The 19,310-nt window shown below is 38.7% G+C and overlaps 2 protein-coding genes across 2 annotated transcripts; both read left to right on the forward strand.

The window, feature by feature from the left end:
- The first annotated feature begins 2,588 nt into the window (after positions 1 to 2,588).
- LOC137601350 (CD209 antigen-like protein C) lies at positions 2,589 to 11,512 on the forward strand. Its single transcript, XM_068323503.1, has 4 exons — positions 2,589 to 2,766; positions 2,964 to 3,032; positions 3,150 to 3,368; positions 8,978 to 11,512. The coding sequence occupies exons 1-4, from the start codon at positions 2,661 to 2,663 to the stop codon at positions 9,355 to 9,357; spliced, it is 774 nt and encodes a 257-aa protein (XP_068179604.1). The 5' UTR covers positions 2,589 to 2,660; the 3' UTR covers positions 9,358 to 11,512.
- A 109-nt stretch (positions 11,513 to 11,621) lies between these two features.
- On the forward strand, positions 11,622 to 19,024 carry mal2 (mal, T cell differentiation protein 2). Its single transcript, XM_068323504.1, has 4 exons — positions 11,622 to 11,946; positions 13,582 to 13,752; positions 16,552 to 16,746; positions 17,147 to 19,024. The coding sequence occupies exons 1-4, from the start codon at positions 11,656 to 11,658 to the stop codon at positions 17,216 to 17,218; spliced, it is 729 nt and encodes a 242-aa protein (XP_068179605.1). The 5' UTR covers positions 11,622 to 11,655; the 3' UTR covers positions 17,219 to 19,024.
- Positions 19,025 to 19,310: the final 286 nt, after the last annotated feature.

Consider the following 19,310-nt stretch of genomic DNA (forward strand, 5'->3'; position numbering starts at 1 on the left):
ACTAATAAACTATTTTGAACTCAACAAATCCAAACCTAAATAGCACTATTACTTTCACATTTAATGAGACCAAAATCAGACAGTAATGCTTATTTTTGGTATTTCCTCCATGCAGATTGAGCTTATTAACCACTGGAACCAAGTCACAGACAGGAATGAGTGGCAAGGTAACAAGTGGAGATAGATATTTTATATTTTAATTCATTTTTTTAACCTTATTCTGTTTTGGGTCACAGGATGCTGGAGCCTATCCCAGCTGACATTGGGTGTGACGTGGTGTTCATGCTGGACAAATCATTAGTTTGTTGCATTGACCACATAAAAGAGAAGCAGTCAATCACACTAACATTTATGCTGATGGGCAATTATAGTTACCAATACCTGTGTATCCCTATGTGCTATGTGTATTTATTGTGGCTGCTGTGTTTTCTGTCTGTCATAACTGTACTCTTGTGGAATGTATGTTGTATGATTGAATTGTATTGAAAAGAGGATTATTAAAGTATTTTTCATTTTCATCTTCACCCAATGACTGAGTAAGCCTCGAATCTAAAGATGGAACAACCTTGAGCACTGCCAGCAAGTCTGGTGTGATGCTCTTGATTATTTTGTTAAAAAATAAATCTATACAATGCAACTTCTAACCTCTAACCATCATGAAAACATTGTGGGGCCACCTAGTTACTGCAAAGTTGGTTTGATCCCTCAATAGTTTGTGTCATTGAAAGGAGCATCTTCCAAATACAAGCTCATCTTCTGTCATTGAAATGGAACAGCGAAAAAAAAATCTAAAACATACTGTTGACATACTGCTGATGAGAAAAGCCAACCACGCTGAGGGAGCCAACAGAAACACAGTAAGAATACAACAACTCTACTCAGAAATGCTCCAGGCTGGGGTTCAAAACCAGAACTTGTTAACATTGATGAAATGAGTTACCAACGGTTTCTTGTCATCCTCATGAAGGTATGGTGAGTCGGTGAGTAATGATCCATTCACTCTTACTCAAATCATGAAGTGTGTCTGTATCCCGACAATGATCATCTACTAGTTTGGTTGTAAAAGCATTTTGAAAACAATGAGATCAGATGATTCATTAGTTTTGGTGATCCATTACTTCTCTACTGCTACAACCGTGCTTTTTTGGCAAGGGCATTGGAGCCCCATGTAAGGTCCTATGAGATGTACATTCCCAGGAACTTGAAGTCACTGGCCCGTTCCACCAGGGCACCAGGGCAGGGAATCTTCTCTCTTCTTCCTGAAGTCCAGCACCATCTTGGTTTTCGAGGGGTTGAGTAGGGGTTGTTGAGGGAGCAGCAGGTAGTGAGGGTCAGGATCCCCTCCATGTAGTCTGACTCATCGCTATTTTTAATCAGCCCCACCACAGTAACCACAGTCATCTGCAAATTTTACGAAAATGTTGCCACTGTTGATCGGGGCGCAGTCATGGGTGTACAGTTTTGGACTGAGCACACAGCCTCGGGGGCCCCAGTGCTCACAGCCAGGGTTGAGGTGTGGTAGTCCCCCAGCCTGACTGACTGCCGGCAGTTTGTGAGAAAGTTCCGATCCCATTAAGGATTTTTTTCTGTATTTTCTCTGCATTTGATATACTGTACCATGAAATTCTGTTTTATCATGCATTTGAAAGAAAATGTTATTATAAAAACACTGTAGTTTTACAAGTTGGAGGAAAATGTCGCAAAGTCAAAGAAAGTCATGTTCATTCTATCAAAACACTTTATACCCTTGTGTTGCACTTACTTACTTCATTTATTGCAGGTTTCTTTGGAAAAGAGCAAAAAAATTGTTGTTTATGTAACAGAGCAAAGGAGTGGCTTTCTTTTACAGTGGATATGAAATCTTTCCAGCTACTCTGGCCTACATGCTGGCTTTGTGTAACCTGCATAGCTACATTGCAATCTCTCTCTAGATTACATTTTTTGAATTAAAGGTTAAAACTAAGAGCTGATATGTGCCTGAAGACACTTTGTTGTGTGTGTGTGTGTGTGTGTGTGTGTGTGTGTGTGTGTGTGTGTGTGTGTGTGTGTGTGTGTGTGTGTGTGTGTGTGTGTGTGTGTGTGTGTGTGTGTGTGTGTGTGTGTGTGTGTGTGTGTTCCTCTCAACCCCTCCCTGGTCCTGCCCGTCCATATACATAGTATACTGTACTGTACATCCATATACACAACACAGGCAATTCATTTCATATATTCATTTAATTTCATATTCAATTCAATTCATATAGATGTGCACAATAAGGTTCATAAGATTATGCCATCTATACTAGATACAATGTTATATGCAGTAACTATGTCACAGCTGTGATAGCTGTTGTTGTTTTTGTCATAATCATTGTTGTAGTTGTTATTATTTCTCTTAAACACATGCTTGTTATGTAGAAATGACAATTAAAATATTAACAAAGAATTGACTGTTTGCTGTCAAATGTACCATAATGCAAAAATTAAATAAAGCCTTTAAATTGTATATCCTCTTAGTTCTGCTTTTCTTGAAAAAAGCAGAATTGAGAGACTCAACATGCTCTTACCAGTTTTATTTTTGCAGTTTCAGCTAATTTTTGTGACAAATAAAAAGGTTTGATGCATGTGAGTGAAGAATGGTTAAGAACAGCTGAACAGCTGGGTGAAAGTCACTGACCACAATGTCAGTTGCATTTCATGGCAAATCAGGGGATCCTGAAGGAGACGGTTGGAATCTGATGGCTTCAGAAAACAGATCAAGTTATGGATGGCTGTCTCGACGCTCAGGTAATGATAAGTACTGTATTTAACCTAATTTCTTCCAGGAAACAGTACAGTATTTGCTGTGACTGATGAAAGATATGTTTTTATCTTACATGTTTTTAATTAAATGTAAAGTTATACTATTTAGACTATTTAGAAACAACTATAAGTACTCTTTATTTGTGCTTTGTAATGTCTAATGGTAATCTTTTCTGTTGCAGTGTGTTGGATTGGAGCTGCTGTAGTGTGTTTTGGGCTTCTTCTCCTGACTATGATCTTGGTGGCCAACAGTAAGTGCACTATTCCCTGGAACAAGAATTTATCCTTTTAGCAAGTTCAACTGTATGTGTTTTTAGTAGATAATGCTCATGTTCATCAACTGAATTACTTCAATAACCCTGATGCAGACACCAGTGCTATCAACCAGTGGGACATGAAGTATAACAACCTGGTTCACGAGATCACAAAAAGCAGAGACAACCTGAGCCAAGACCGAGACCAACTAAAGATTCACTACAGCAACCTGACACAAGAAATGGGCATGTTGCTGAACAAATACAACGCTATGGTCATAAGTAGAGACATGCTACAAAAAGAAGTAAACAGATTGAATCTTAATAAAACAGGTAAGATATTGTAACCTGAATATTATCTCTGGAGTGGAGTCACAGCTATACACAGAAATTAACTAGCATTATCAACACCAAAAGACATGGATGGAGTATATAGGTAGGACAATAAGTAACATTGGGACTTAAACAAAGGTATCTGGTAATCCAAAAAGTTCCAAAGAAAAGCACTTATTTTATTCTTTTATTTATTAAAAAAAAAAGAAAAAAGTCCCTCTCACCCTTTCAGGGTGGTATCTGTGAGTGTCATCCTCAAGCTCGGGTCCTCTACCAGAGGCCTGGGAGTCTGAGTGTTCTGCGCAGTATCTTAGCTGTTCCTAGGACTGCGCTCTTCTGGACTGAGGCTTCAGATGTTGTTCCAGGAATCTGCTGGAGCCACTCTTCCAGTTTGGGGGTCACTGCCCCAAGTGCTCCTACTACCACGGGGACCACATTAACCTTGACCTTCCACATCTGTTCCAGCTGTTCTTTCAACCCTTGATATTTCTCAATCTTTTCGTGTTCCTTCTTCCTGAAGTTGGCATCAGCTGGAATCGGCACATCTATCACCACTGCTCTCTTCTGCTCTGTGTCCATCACCACTATGTCCGGTTTGTTAGCCAGTAGCTGTTTGTCGGTCTGGAACCTGAAGTCCCACAGGATCTTAGCCTTGCCGTTCTCAACCACCTTCGGTGGTATGTCCCATTGGGATTTGGGTACTTCTAGTCCATACCGGGTACAGATGTTCCTGTACACTATCACAGCTACTTGGTTGTGCCTTTCCATGTATGCTGAGCTGGCGAGCATCTTACACCCTGCTACCACATGCTGGACTGACTCTGGGGCTTCTTTACATAGCCTGCACCTTGGGTCAGATCTACTGTGGTAGATATTGGCCTCTATTGCTCTTGTACTTAGGGCCTGTTCTTGTGCTGCCATGATCAGTGCCTCTGTGCTGTCTGTCAGTCCAGCTTTATTCAGCCATTGGTAAGTCTTCTTGATATCAGCCACTTCCTCTATCTGACGGTGGTACATGCCGTGTAGGGGCTTGTCCCTCCATGTCGTCTCCTCCTCCTCCTCTTCCTCCTCAGGCTTCTGCTTCTGATGAAACCCTCCATGCATGGTGAGGAGCTTTCTCACCATGCATGGTGAGACCACCTCTCTCTCTCTCTCTCTCTCTCTCTATATATATATATATATATATATATATATATATATATATATATATATATATATATATATACATATATATACACACACACACACACACACACACACACACATATATATAATATATAATATATATATATATATATATATATATATATATATATATATATATATATATATATATATATATATATATATATATATATATATATATATATATATATATATATATATATATATATATATTTTGGGGGTTTTAAATTATTTGAACCTTGCCTGCTTATTCCTGGTATGGGAAACAAAAATTTGAAAATAAAACATGAGTAGTGATTTGTAAAGGTGCAGACAAATGAGGTACAGTATATTTTTTGGCCCATGGTCTGTTCTACTGTAAAGTTGTACTGTAGACTGGATTTTGGCTGATACAGAGGAATTACATTTTTCAGAATAATGGATATTACATTTTCATAGCCACTCAAATCCTTTCCCTTCATGTCATAATTGTGATCTTTTTGCAATTACCAACCAAAAATTTAGTTTCGAGATACACCGCAACATCTTAATGTGTTGTACTTCTGCTTCTCCTTTCAGCTTTACCCTTCAGGGGTCGCCACAGCGAATCAGTTGCCTCCATCTAACCCTGTCTTCTGCATCCTCTTCTCTCACACCAACTATCTTCATGTCCTCTTTCACTTCATCCACAAACCTCCTCTTTGGAGGAGTTTAAATAACATAATGTAATTTAACCACAGCATCAAACACACAGCCAAATTTGGTCCTGGCTCGGCTCTTCCAACTGGATCAGTGTTGCTCAGGTGACGAGAGCTTTCAGTGTGTGACTTCTTCTGTTCCTTTTGGCTTTTCCCTTCAGGGGTCGCTACAGCAAATCAGTTACTTCCATCTAACCCTGTCTTCTGCATCCTCTTCTCTCACACCAACTACCTTCATGTCCTCTTTCACTACATCCATAAACCTCCTCTTTGATCTTCCTTTAGGCCTCTTGCCTGGTAGTTCAAAACTCAGCATCCTTCTACCAATATATTCACTATCTCTCCTCTTGACATGTCCAAACCATCTCAGTCTGGCCTCTCTGACTTTATCTCCAAAACCTCTAACATGTGCTAACCCTCTGATGTACTCATTCCTGATCCTATCCTTCCTGGTCACTCCCAAAGAGAACCTCAGGATCTTCAGCTCTGCTACCTCCAGCTCTGTCTCCTGTCTTTTCCTCAACGATACTGTCTCTAGACCAAACAACATCGCTGGTCTCACCACAATTTCGTACACCTTTCCTTTCATTTTAGCTGAAACTCTTCTATCACACATCACACCTGACACTTTTCTCCACCCGTTCCATCCTGCCTGTACACGCTTCTTCTCCTCTTTTCCACACTCTCAATTGCTCTGGACTGTTGATCCTATGTACTTAAAATCTTTCACCTTCTAGATCTCTTCTGCTTGTAACCTCACTCTTCCACTTGGGTCCCTCTCTTTCACACACCTGTACCATGTCTTACTGTGGTGAACCTTCATTCCTCTCCTTTCCAGGACAAACCTCCAACTCTCTAGCTTCTCCTCCACCTGTTCCCTGCTCTCACCACAGATCACAATGTCATCTGCAAACATCATAGACCATGGGGATTCCTGTCTATCCCCGTCTGTCAGCCTGTCCATCACCATAGCGAACAAGAAGGGGCTCAGAGCTGATCCCTGATGCAGTCCCACCTCCACCTTGAACTCCTCTGTCACACCTACAGCACACCTCACCACTGTCTTACAGTCCTCATACATGTCCTGCACTGCTCTAACATACTTCTCTGCCACTCCAGACTTCCTCACACAATACCACAGTTCCTCTCTGGGCAACCTGTCATAAGCTTTCTCCAGATCTACAAAAACACAATGCAGCTCCCTCTGGCCTTCTCTGTACTTCTCTATCAACATCCTTATAGAAAAACTGCGTCTGTATTACTCTTTTTGGCATGAAACCATACTGCTGCTCACAAATGTTCACTTCTGCCCTTAGTCTAGCTTTCATTACTATTTCCCATAACTTCATTGTATGGCTCATCAGCTTTATTCCTCTGTAGTTGCCACAACTCTGCACATCTCCCTTGTTCTTAAAAATGGGCACCAGCACACATCTCCTCCATTCTTCAGGCATCTTCTCACTATCTAAGATCCTGTTGAACAACCCAGTCAGAAACTTTACTGCCACCTCTCCTAGACACTTCCAAACCTCTACAGGTATATCATCAGGACCGAGTGCATTTCCACTCTTCATCCTCTTCAATGCCCTCCTCACCTCATCCTGACTAATCTTTGCTACTTCCTGGTCTACAACAGCCACCTCTTATTGTCTTTGTTCTCTCTCATTTTTCTTGTTTATCAACTCTTCAAAGTACTCTTTCCATCATCCCATCACACTACTGGCATCTGTAAATACACTTCCATCCCTATCCTTAATCACCCTAACCTGCTGCACGTCCTTCCTATCTCTGTCTCTCTGTCTTGCCAACCTGTATAGATCAGTCTCTCCTTCCTTACTGTCCAACCTAGCATACAAGTCATCATAAGCCCCTTGTTTGGCCTTTGCTACCTTTGCTTTCATTTTACGCTGCATTTGCATCCACTACTTTGCAGTCACTGATCTCCTTCAGATTACACCTTCTACACAAGATGTAGTCTACCTGTGTGCTCCTACCTCCACTCTTATAGGTCACCCTATGTTCTTCTGATTTGTTCCTCTTATGGAAGAAAGTATTCACTATAGCCGTTTCCATCCTTTTTGCAAAGTCAACCACCATCTGTCTTTCTGCATTCCTCTCCTGGATGCCAAACCTGCCCATCACCTCCTCATCCCCTCTGTTTCCTGCACCAACATGTCTGTTGAAGTCTGCGCCAATGACAACTCTCTCACTTCTAGGTATGCTCTGCATCATTTCATCAAAGTCCCACCAGAATTTCTCCTTCTCCTCCAGCTCACATCCTACCTGTGGAGCATACCCACTAACAACATTGAACATCACACCTTTGATTTCTATCTTCAGACTCATCATTCTATTTGACACTCTTTTTACCTCCAGGAGATTCCTAACAAACTCCTCCTTCAAGATAACACCTACTACATTTATCTTCCTATCTACACCATAATAGAACAACTTGAACCTTGCTCTTAACCATCTAACCTTGCTACCTCTCCACCTAGTCTCTTGGACACACAGTATGTCTACCTTTGTCCTCTGTGTCATGTCAACCAACTATCTACCTCAATGTAATGTTAACTAAATGTAACTACTCTTTAATGTTAATAACTTTGAATTGATCACTTATTCAAGTTTCAAATATTACACTTGCAGAGAAAAAAACATGTTGGTTTGTTTCTCTTTTATAACATAAATCCTTTTAATTTATCAGGTTATGAATTCCACAGAACTGCATCAATCAAGGATCAAACTACTCAAGTGAATAAAGAAAAATAACATCAAACATAAGTTAGGACATTAACTTTGTTCAAAATGGGCTTAATTACTACATTGTGGGAAATTTTGGTCAAAGCACCCTTTTGATGTATTAATTTTTTTACACTGACATTTATGCTTTCGCTGGCCACATAAAATGATGTGGCGGGCCATATTTGGCCCCTGGGCCTTGAGTTTGACACATGTGAAATAGATGAACCTGGTACACTCCTATGTAAACACTCTTATTTGTCACCCTGAGGGGCAGGTGAGGTTAGTGTTCCTTGGCAGGTGGATGGCAGAAGGGAATGGTATCCAAATGGATAAAATTGTACATCAGTAATGAGTAAACGATCAAAGGTTAAAATATCCTGCAGAGATGCCCCAGGAACAGAAATGAAGTGAAAGAGCAACTCCCCTGTCCGTGTCACGTATGTTAAACACAAATGCTGAATGTTTTCCTATAGCTTCAGACAGGCAGCACAAAAATCTTGCAGAAGGCAGTTAAAGATGCTCATAATATTTGATGGAGTAAATTTGAAAATAGATGTCCCACTCTGATTTTTGGAAGTTTGACACCAGCATTGTCTTCATCTGAGAAAGTGTTGAAATCTCCCGCACACTTTGGTTATGAAAGTCTAAGTGAAAGTTAAAATTATTGTGCAGCTTCAACTGTAGACTATTTGCAGTACATGAAATAGGGATAAAGAATATGTGAAGTATTGTAAGAGTGACAAGTTAAAGTTTGAATCCAAGGGCCTCCTTCTTCTAAAAGTGACTTTTAATTGAATTTTCAAAGGTTGTCCAGTCTTTCAGATTTCTTTGATCTGAAATATGATTTGGGGATGTGTACAGTAGTATTTGGGATTTTTCCAAGCTAGGGGCTCACTGTAGAAAATAGCATTACTTCAGGATGCCAATTAGTCCTGAGTACATTGAGGTAAGATTGCAAAACGTGTACACACACTAACTGTGATGTTCTTGTTTATTCTCTAGAAAAATCCTGCTTCCAAGGATGGAAAAAATTCAACAACAAGTGCTACTATGTCTCTCCTGCTGGAGTGACAAAAACCTGGAGTGACAGCAGAAGAGACTGCCAAGCAAGAGGAGCAGACCTGGTGATTATAACCACTATAGCTGAGCTGAATTTTGTCAAGAAAAGTTATGGTGTGACCTGGACTGGCCTGTCTCTTAATAAAGCAACAAACACATGGAAGTGGGTGGATGGAACTGAGTTAGCGGATGATGGATTCTGGCAGGAAGGGGAGCCCAATAATATGAGTGGAGATGAGGACTGTGTGGAGGTCTCGCGGGATGCATCAGCATTGAATGATGTGCCTTGTAGCAGAAAATTCTCTTGGATATGTGAGGACTAAGTTTAAGTGGACAGGCACGGGTTTTTGCTTGAGTTGATATAAGTTTTTCTCCTAGAAAAATTGATCATAATAGACAGCCTGATAACTGTTTGTGTCTATGCTGTAGTTTCATTAACTGATAACAAGCTAATATACTGTTAATTCAGAGTCTATTTTTTTAGTTGAACTTAAAAACACCATAGTAAATTTTAAACCGGATATATTAAAACCATTCCCTTGAATCCTCACACATTTCTTATAACTGTTTGTTCCTGATTTGTCAATGACAGATAGTCAAAAGTAAAACAATGCTATTTCTTCTAAGTGGTTTCCTTTACTCCATAAAAAAATAAAGAATGACATTACCAACAAAAAATATTGAAATGACAAATTATTTCAAAATGATTTAACTTTCAAAAGACAGTCATGAAAGTCCTGGATGACTGGTGTCAAATACTGTATATAGTAAACAAAACACATTCTTTCTCATCCCCTTCCTTCATCTAGCTGTGCTCCTCTTAAAAATGATTGACTTATATTATGTGATAAGGGACATGCTTCAGCAGGCAGGAGTGGAAAAACTATGCAGATCATTTTATTAATTAAAAATAGCAACAAAAAAAATCAAATTAACTTTCTTTAAGTTGGCTGAAGACGTTTCTCCTCTCATCCAAGAGGCTTATTCAGTTCGGACTGAGAATTTTTCACTAAACACAAGATTACCATACAATCCGTTTGATTTGCTCTTCTTGATATACCTCAACCCGGATGACTGAGAACCTACACCAACACCATTTTAGTGAAGTAAAACGTATGACATGATATTAAAAAATAAGTAAAAGACAGATAACAGCAGCACTTTTAAAATAATGCTACGATCAAATTGAGAAGATATTATGTAATCCAAAAATGACTGTAATTACCGATAAGCAGTAAATATGCTCTACATATATTTACATGTGTTCAAACCAAAACCTATCACATAAATGTTGGGTAGAACATTTTGACTAAAGCGTAATAAAGTTGAACTAGATAATGGGAATTTAAAAATCTGCGCAGTGCAGTACCAGGTTAATTGTACTTTTATTGTACTTTACTTTAAATTCCAAACCTCTGCGTATGGGTCATATTGATTGTGTGAGCTCAGAGTCCTATCAGAGGTTAGATCAACATTGGATCCCATAAACGACATCTTAGTTAAACATTAACTGTAACACGCCACTTTTTTTTTTTTTTTTTTTTACCAACCGAGATAACAACCGCAATTAATTCACTTGATTATATAAAGTTGGGGGTTTTTTTTCGCATGACATTTCATCTGCAGTACTTTTGCATGAACATTTTACACGTGAGTTTTAAAATCAGTTCCCCGCTCTCCGCGTTGGCTAGTCTAACCTTTAAACTAATATTTACTGTTCAAACTTGGTTGCTCAATCGCATGAATGTCTGACCAGTGCAGAAACAACAGCATGTGTGCTCCACTATTGTTCCTTATCCCTCCTTCTTGTAAAAGCTTAAAACCAATCAATGACTATGAATACCTCCCACTAGTGTTTCTGAACTGTCCTGATCTTCTGCTGGTTGTTCACACGCACGCACGCACGCACGCACACATGCACGCGCACGCACGCATACACGCACGCACATACACACAGCTCGCAATACAGAGAAAGTGAGAAAGATTGATGCCTTCACTTGGTACTGGAAACAATTTGAGCACGTAGCCTTTTAATGCGAAGGATTAAAAAGTAATCAAGAATTTGCTTTCAGGGCGTGGAGAGAATAGTTTCACGTTCACAACAGGCGTGTTAACAAGGGAGTGATATGTTTATGTTGTTCCATCCTTGTAAACACTGAAGCTATATCTGACCAAGAGAGCACATTTAGTCTGCCCAAGACAAATCTGTTTTATGGCTATAGCAAGTATAATAAATTTGGATTGGCCAGAATAAAGCTGCTGTCTTGATTAGACATAGAGTCATTATTTTAAAATTTTAGATTTTTTTTCTGCACTTTCAAAAATTGAGTGTGCATGTTTGTATTTTTATTTTTATTTTTGCAAATAATGTTTTCTAGTACTGTATCATTTTCTTGTGTAGGCCTGCTCAGCTACTTCTGCTCATATATAGCACCAATTTTTCAATCACGTAAAAAATGAATTATATCAGAATGAATTCTTCAAAACGAATAGTGATCCTTATTTTAAACTAGTAAATAAATATATAAAATAAAAATATGTTCTCTATCCTGATTTCTAAAAAGCAAACTGTCAGCTACCGACTTCACCTCTGGATGTCGTAGCTTCCGAGTCGCTCTTGAATGCAGCACAGGTTTCCAGGGAGTGGCCCCTGCACCTGTCCGACCTGTTTCGGGGATACACGACTCCCGAGGAATTTCCCCCGCTGCAGCCGTCCATTGTTTGACGGAGTCCCTTGTACCGGAGGGCTGTGTGAGGCTGAGAGCCAGAGGAGAGGGACAGAAGAGGAATCAGAGATGACGGAACCGGCCGCTAACCCCGCCGCCACCTCGTTCCCAGCGCCGACGCTCTCCTTACCTCTGGGGCTGGAAGTCCTGAGAACCTATTCTGGAGTTCTGATCTGTCTGGAGATAGTAAGTTTCGCTTCTTACAAGGTCATCATCTAACGATATAAAATATGTCAGCGACACCTGTGGTGTTCCAAACCTCGTCTTCAGACCCATGAAGTAAATATTTGTTTAATAATTGGTGGTAATTCATTACAGATTTAAAACATGGTGCTCGTGTAGCGCTTGTTGTTTTGCATTTCCCTTTGACTTCCCTTTGAAAGCCTGAGGTTGTTTTACCTTGACAGTCACACCAAGGGCAAATATCTTAGGCAATGTCATCTAGATTCTGCTGAAAGGATCAAGACTTAACTTTGGGGAAATGACCCGTTACTAGATATAAACCAGCAGGGGCACAAGCCCCGTTTCTCAGATCACCGTCGCAGATAGCCTTCAGTGACTACCTCTGCCCAGCTCTCTGCTGCTGGAACTTAAGAGAGATTTAGTGAAATATAGCTGTTTATTATTATAAGAATATCTGTTTGGTTATTTATGAAAGAAACCTCAACTCAAGATAATGTAGCACCACCCAGCAAGAAGTTTAAAGATTCAAGTTCTAGTTTAGTGCAGTTCTGAGTTTCTTTCTTCTTACTATTCAAAAACATGGAATGTCGGTCAGCTGGTGACTCTTCACTGAATGTGAGTGGATGGTTGACCTGTCAGGAGCCGCTCCACTGTCCAGCAGGTGTACCTCATGAAATATTGACTGATTGAAAAAAAATACGTCCAGACTAAATTGAGTTGTGTAACTTATGATCAGTTCAATTCATACTCAGAGATGAGATTTGGTATTACAGCAGCAGGTCCATACTGGGTTTGGTAGTTTAGGGTCTAGAGACGCCCTTGGTTACCAGCATAATCCCTGTTCATAATATTGAACCAGACTCTCTCTCTCTCTCTCTCTCTCTCTCTCTCTCTCTCTCTCTCTCTCTCTCTCTCTCTCTCTCTCTCTCTCTCTCTCTCTCTCTCTCTCTCTCTCTCTCTCTCTCTCTCTCTCTCTCTCTCTCTCTCTCTCTCTCTCTCTCTCTCTCTCTCTCTCTCTCTCTCTCTCTCTCTCTCTGGCTTATTATACATAATTATCCTTACATTTGACTTGTTATCTATCAGCCTGTTTGCAGTTGCAGGCTCATGCAGCTGTCAGCAGTCATTCAACAGTCATTCAATCAAATGCCAAGCCCTTATCAGCTTGTACCCAGCCTTAAAGTCTTTTCCGACATGTTATCCTCTCACTAACTGCAGGATATAGTTGAACTTATCAGTCCTACATGGTTCCACTACCATATGCTTGAACCTGGTGGGTCACCTTCAGTTGGCCCTTTATCTGTAAAAACTATAGCACCATCCAAACTAAGTTAAACTTCTGTCACCTAACAATTCATTCTATTGTTAATGCCCCACACTAACATTAAAAGTTTCTCTGGGCAGGAAAGCTACAGTCGTAAAGTGACGGGATGCTTTGAGGCCCTCTGGATGGGAGTCATACTCAGCATGTATTGAAAGTGACATTACACTCAGCAGTGGGGAAGTATCACATTGACTTCTACTCAGTGAGAACTTTGATCTGATCTGGAGGTTAAAAACCCAGCAGCTGATCGAGATTTTCAGCACACATAGAAAAAAATGAACACTGTCTGTGAGGGATATGTTTGCTTATATTCCCAGTTATTTGGTGGTCTGGTATGGATCCTGGTGGCCTCCTCCAATGTCCCCGTGCCCCTACTGCAGGGGTGGGTGATGTTTGTTGCCATCTTCACATTCATCTTCTCCTCCGCCTACCTCACACTCCTCGTCACGGGCCTGGCTGACCGCTTCGCCACTGACTGGAATTTCTTGGTAAGTTGCAGATGAACAAGCTGAGCATTCCTGTGTTCCTCCATTGTCTAGGTCCTATATCAGAATCAGATTATTAAGGCTTTCTAACGTCCAATATGATGTTTAAAGAAAGTGATGCTATTAGATCTCTTATACATATTGATAATTGTGTTATAGTTTATTTATTTTTCCTCAGGATGTTTGCATAGTTGGTTTTGAGGTCTTATATATCCAGTGGTGTTTATGGGACAAGCTCGAAGCCTTCTTCAGAATTTTAGAAGCATATCATTATTGATAGATTTATGTGTCATACACATCTGTGAGCTAGACAGAACAGTGTTACCCACAAACAACCAGCTCCTTTACACTACTGTGGTTAATTACTGGACACCTAAACATGTTTATCCTGAAAAGACCTTTTGTTGAAAGAGGATGTTGTCTTTGAAAGAGCCAATACATCTTAGAAACGCCGGTAAGTGTTTTCTTTTATGTTTAGAGAAGCAGTTTCATTTCCTCATCTCAAAGGACACGCACATTTCGAAATAATGCATATTAAATCAGTAATGTCTTTTGGAAAATCCTGCTGTCATGTCAAGTCATAATTGATCAAGTGCCAGTGCAACTCACAAGTTGGTACTATGACTGATTTTACTTATTAAACAGACCCAGCATACAAGGCATTAATTTGAAGCAGACTAAAATAAAATTAATTATTATTAATTATTAATTAATTAATAAAATTATTATTATTATTATTATTAATAATAATAATAATGTTCTTACACTGAACTCCTATGTAATGCTTGAGAGGTTGTAACAATACAATAATAGTAATAATATAAATAATAACAATGATAATAATAATACTAATCTTACACTGAACTCCTATGTAATGCTTTAGAGGTTGTAACAATACAATAATAGTAATAATAATAATATAAATAATAATAATAATAATATAATAATAATGTTCTTACACTGAACTCCTATGTAATGCTTGAGAGGTTGTGCAGCACATATGTGAGAAAGATCCAGCTCCTAACACCTACTGTAAGATCTTTCACCAACCTTAAACATTTTAAAGTCCTCAGCACGTCTTTGGTGGTTCTGTGTCTATACAAAACAATCAGAGATGACTAACAAAAAAGCCCTGATATTAAAAACTACAGATAAATTAATCCATTGTGTGATGCAACAAGTATGAATTAAAAGATAACTGTCAGTTTTCAGTTGTTTGAATGTGTGTATCAGAAGGCACAATAGAGCTGAAGTCACTTCATTTCATAACTGCTGCAAAGCTGGAAAACAGTGCAGGCAAAACAAGAGGTAGGAGCGGAAAATTCCTGCCTGACTCGTCTTTATATTGCCTTTCCAAAATCAAACAAGATTGTATTTCCATAAATAAAATTAATGTCAGTGTTTTACATGAATGAATTCACTGGTTTAGACAAAATATTCACAGCAATAAGTCAGTGACAGCACTCCAGTGTTGGCTGCTCGTATGAAGAGAAAACTGTTGTGGGTGTAAATTAAACCTCAGTAGTATCTTGAGATACAAGCTTCTTGACATACAAGTTATTTGAAATAAGAGCCGTCTCTCTGTCCACATTTTTTTGTTCGACATACGAGAAAAATCCAGCCTAATTTAGAAGAGTTTGAGGCTTTTTTTTACAAGGCTGCAACAGATTAAAATGATTTTAGTTATTTACAAATGGGTTAAATTTGTTTGACTCATGAGCTCATGGAACAGTTTAAAATTGTATCTTGAGGTACTGCTCTAGGTCTAAAGCAATCGGAAGTTTTATGAGTAGCCACAAACTTTATGCCTGTCTGCTCCCACAAACTCAATAATTTCTGTTTGGTGAAACTAGATGGAAACCATCAAAGAAAGGCAAACAAAATTTATCTCTCTAATAAAAATCCCTTTGGCCCACCCAAATCCTGGAGCCGCACCTGGCTTGTAAAGTAAAGAGAGTGCAGTCTGACTTGTACATACTATACTGCATTTACATAATACATACATAATACATAATTTACGTACTGAGTTTTCAAGTCATCTTTTATAGAGAAGATCAACATTCTGTTAACTTCTGTTTTTTTACTGTTCCCTGGTTATCTTATCAACCATCTGTTCAGATGATAAATTGAGAAAATATTCTTCAACTCAGTCGATCATAAACGTAATCATTACTTCTAGCCTTGATGTGAAGTTGGTCTTGTATTAGGTAAAGTTTGGTATGAGGCTTAATTGTTAACTTTTATAGTATCTGCTGTGTTGCTAGAGTGGTTTCAGTCTTGCCTCGCAGACGGACCCAGCGTCGCCTCAGGCACCAGGTTCCTGCTCGCGGGAGCATCCGGGCATGTGCAGTTGATTGTTTTCAGGACAATGTGTGACATTGAGGATGATCTCACCCCAAATTTTCACAAAGGCATGCCTGTAGTCCGGGCAGGCACACATTGTCAGCAACACAAACCGTCTCCAACCTCCTTTACCCTATGACGAAACACTCCCTTTCACTTCTGTGTCTTTTATGTTTTTTTTTCATTGGTATGTACATTCTTTTTACAGTCTTGCTCTTTTAGTTGCCATGTTTGTTGCATCTGTTATGCTTTATAAATGATACGAAATGTAGATCTTCAGGTAGAAATCCTGGTTTGCTATCCAAATGTCAAATGCAGCACCTGTCTAATTGCCAAATAAAATGTACACTCATGATGTTTCGTACAAATATGAATATAATATCTTTCCTTTTATCCACGAAAAGCCTGAAATGTCTTTGTGTTCATTTTTAATGTTTTTCTCTTCTCTCTCTTCCTCAGGATGTGTTTTACCATTTTGTGGCCTTCCTGTTCTACTTTTCTGCCTTTGTTTTGGAGGCAGCAACTACAGCAGCTCATGTAGGGGCCCAGGTTGTGTCGCTGCAAAATGGCACTGCCATGTGTATAACCAACCTTAAGGGCAACATATTCACAGTCCTGACAGACAGGCAATACAGTATTAATGTGGCAGCCACGGTGAGAATGAGAGATGTTTTCATGTTTACAACCAATCATAGTTATGATTATCATGAGTCGCTCACAACTGGAATAAAGACATTTCTTTCCTTGAGAAATCCTGGGAGCTAAAGTAAACTAATTTCCATGTGGAGAGGGATCTCTTGCTGATTAACTTCAGATATGATCTTGTTTTAGTTGAAGTACTGTATCTTATATTTACCTTTTGATAATGCAAAGAGAGCATCCACACGTCAGAAAGAATGCAGTACTGTGTTCTTTCTGACGATCAAAAATAATACAGTAATGGTGTCCACAGAACTTAGCAACTCCTATTTTCCCATTTATGTAATAGGTATGAGAAAATATGCGACATTCATAATTATTCATAATTATTTTTTAATAATGTTTTTTCTTCCAGGTATTTGCATTTGTGGTGACACTTTGCTACAGCGGCAGTTTGATAATGGGCTTCAGGAGGTGGATGGTGTAACTGGAACAAGCAGCCCAAACTACCAGTAGTATTGTACCTGCGTCCTAACTTCAGCAACACTCTTCAGTTCAACGCATGCCTTTTTTTAAAAGGACATCTTACAAGAATTCTTCCTTTGAGATGTTGAAATCCACATGATTGAAAGAACTTTAAGAACCCAATTTTAAAAAAGTCAGTTTGGACCTTATGTTTTCTCTAAATTGTCTGACAAAAACCTGTGTGAGAAGGACTTGTGAACAATTCAGACTTTGGGGCTTATACAATGTTGTTTTGCAAGATTCAATGAATTCTTGTAACAGTTCTGGTTTCGTGCTTGCACGATTTTGTTAATCATGCAAATATTGCTCCATTTCTTTAGTCATATCCTCATTGGTGGGAATATTTCCCATTTTCACAGCCACAAAAACATTCCTGTAAATGCTGTTAAAACATTTCACAGAAAATCTGTGTGATGGTGAAATTTCTTTGACAGATTATAAAAGGTGGCATGGTCATTTTCACTGATGTCCAGTTTCATTGGTGTAAAGAGCTGTAAATCCATTCTATGTTGAACATATTTCTTGTTGGATTTTTAACTGGGCACTATTTAAATTTATTTTGCGCTGATGTTTGAATTTCAAAGTTTAAATCTCTTCTTTTGAGCACTTTCTGTCAGATTTTTCAATCGTCTCTGTTAACACTCAGATAATATATCAATATTGCTAGCTCAATTAACAGCTCATCATTTAATGTTGAGTATTAAATAGAAAAAAACCCTTCTGTTTATATATTTCTTAATCTCTTATGAATCATTATATGAAGGATTTGAGTGAATCATATTGCAATTGTTTTGTACATTGTTAAATGACCAAAATCAACCTTGATACATTATTCAGTAAGTCTATATCTGTATTCTTTTATTTGCATTGAGGTATTACAATCCAAATAATTTAATTTTTTACAATTAATTTCTTTTGTTAAAACCTGTTATTTTTGACATTTGTAACAATGTTAGAATTGGAGAAAGTAAAGTTTTGAATCAAAACAGAATCTTATATCTTTGAATCATTACAGGATGTATTGTTATCTGCCACTTTGTCTTCATGAGATTAGGATAATCACAGCAGCATCAGTGACCATGCATCCATCCGATCTATCCATCTGTCCATACATCCATCCATCCATCCATCCATCCATCCATCCATCCATCCATCCATCCATCAATGATTTTCTTATAGACGAGACAACTCAAATCATATCGTCTTCAGCTACTTTTCCACCATGCAGGTCACGGGCGTTGCTGGAGCCTATCCCAGTGGGTGATGGGTGAGAGGCGGGTTATGGCAGAAAATGTTCTACTAAGTGGAAATGTATTAGGACAAAATGGCTCGCAACGCTGACCTAGACAGGATTATTTCCAACAAAAATCACAGTTATTACTGAGTAATTAATCTTTCTTTGATTGTTGTGAAGCCCCGTTGCTTCCTCCACAGAGCTGCTAGAATTACTGCAGGTATCCCTTTGACAGTATCCCAATAAATACATTTTACTGTAAATGTTGGGAACATACTTGTTGAGGTTCAGTTGTCTTCCTTTATATTCTGATTATTCAAATCACATTTTTTGACGGGTGTGCTATTAATCCAAAAGCAGAGCATTTGATTGATCTCACTTGTTTCTGACCTGCGCATCACTATATGAGCTATTCAGCTGTAAATTGAGAGGAGTATTCTTGTGCATACATGCATTCTCTTGACTCAAATCCATATTATTTACTTTAATGTACACTGGCATTAAAATTCTTACCAAAGCAAAAATACCTATCATATCCACATCTCTATCTGCATACAGCATCAAATTATATAGTTTTCTGCTGCAGCAAAACATGCTGGCAGTATATGGCAGTAGCTCAGTTAACATTGCAAGTTTTCAATTTGTTATACAATATGAGTTTGTCTTGAAATAAATGTATACATATATATGCACATACAGTAAGCTTTAAATCAAAGCAATACAGTATCATCATCATTCCTTTTATATATAATTTTGGAAATAAAATTTAATAAACTTTCTTAAGAATGGTATTTAAACATACACTACCAGTCAAGAGTTT

The sequence above is a fragment of the Antennarius striatus genome, chromosome 9 (assembly GCF_040054535.1).
Source record: "Antennarius striatus isolate MH-2024 chromosome 9, ASM4005453v1, whole genome shotgun sequence".
NCBI classification, from domain to species: Eukaryota; Metazoa; Chordata; class Actinopteri; order Lophiiformes; family Antennariidae; genus Antennarius; species Antennarius striatus.

What these genes read in the sequence shown, in the direction of transcription:
- LOC137601350 (XM_068323503.1), top strand. Translation starts at nt 2,661, where the DNA reads ATGTCAGTTGCATTTCATGGCAAATCAGGGGATCCTGAAGGAGACGGT. An exon ending in TATGATCTTGGTGGCCAACA is followed by an intron (nt 3,033 to 3,149) that starts GTAAGTGCACTA and finishes ACCCTGATGCAG; the next exon opens with ACACCAGTGCTATCAACCAG. An exon ending in ATTGAATCTTAATAAAACAG is followed by an intron (nt 3,369 to 8,977) that starts GTAAGATATTGT and finishes TTTATTCTCTAG; the next exon opens with AAAAATCCTGCTTCCAAGGA.
- mal2 (XM_068323504.1), top strand. Translation starts at nt 11,656, where the DNA reads ATGCAGCACAGGTTTCCAGGGAGTGGCCCCTGCACCTGTCCGACCTGT. An exon ending in CCACTGACTGGAATTTCTTG is followed by an intron (nt 13,753 to 16,551) that starts GTAAGTTGCAGA and finishes TCTCTTCCTCAG; the next exon opens with GATGTGTTTTACCATTTTGT. An exon ending in GTATTAATGTGGCAGCCACG is followed by an intron (nt 16,747 to 17,146) that starts GTGAGAATGAGA and finishes TTTTTCTTCCAG; the next exon opens with GTATTTGCATTTGTGGTGAC.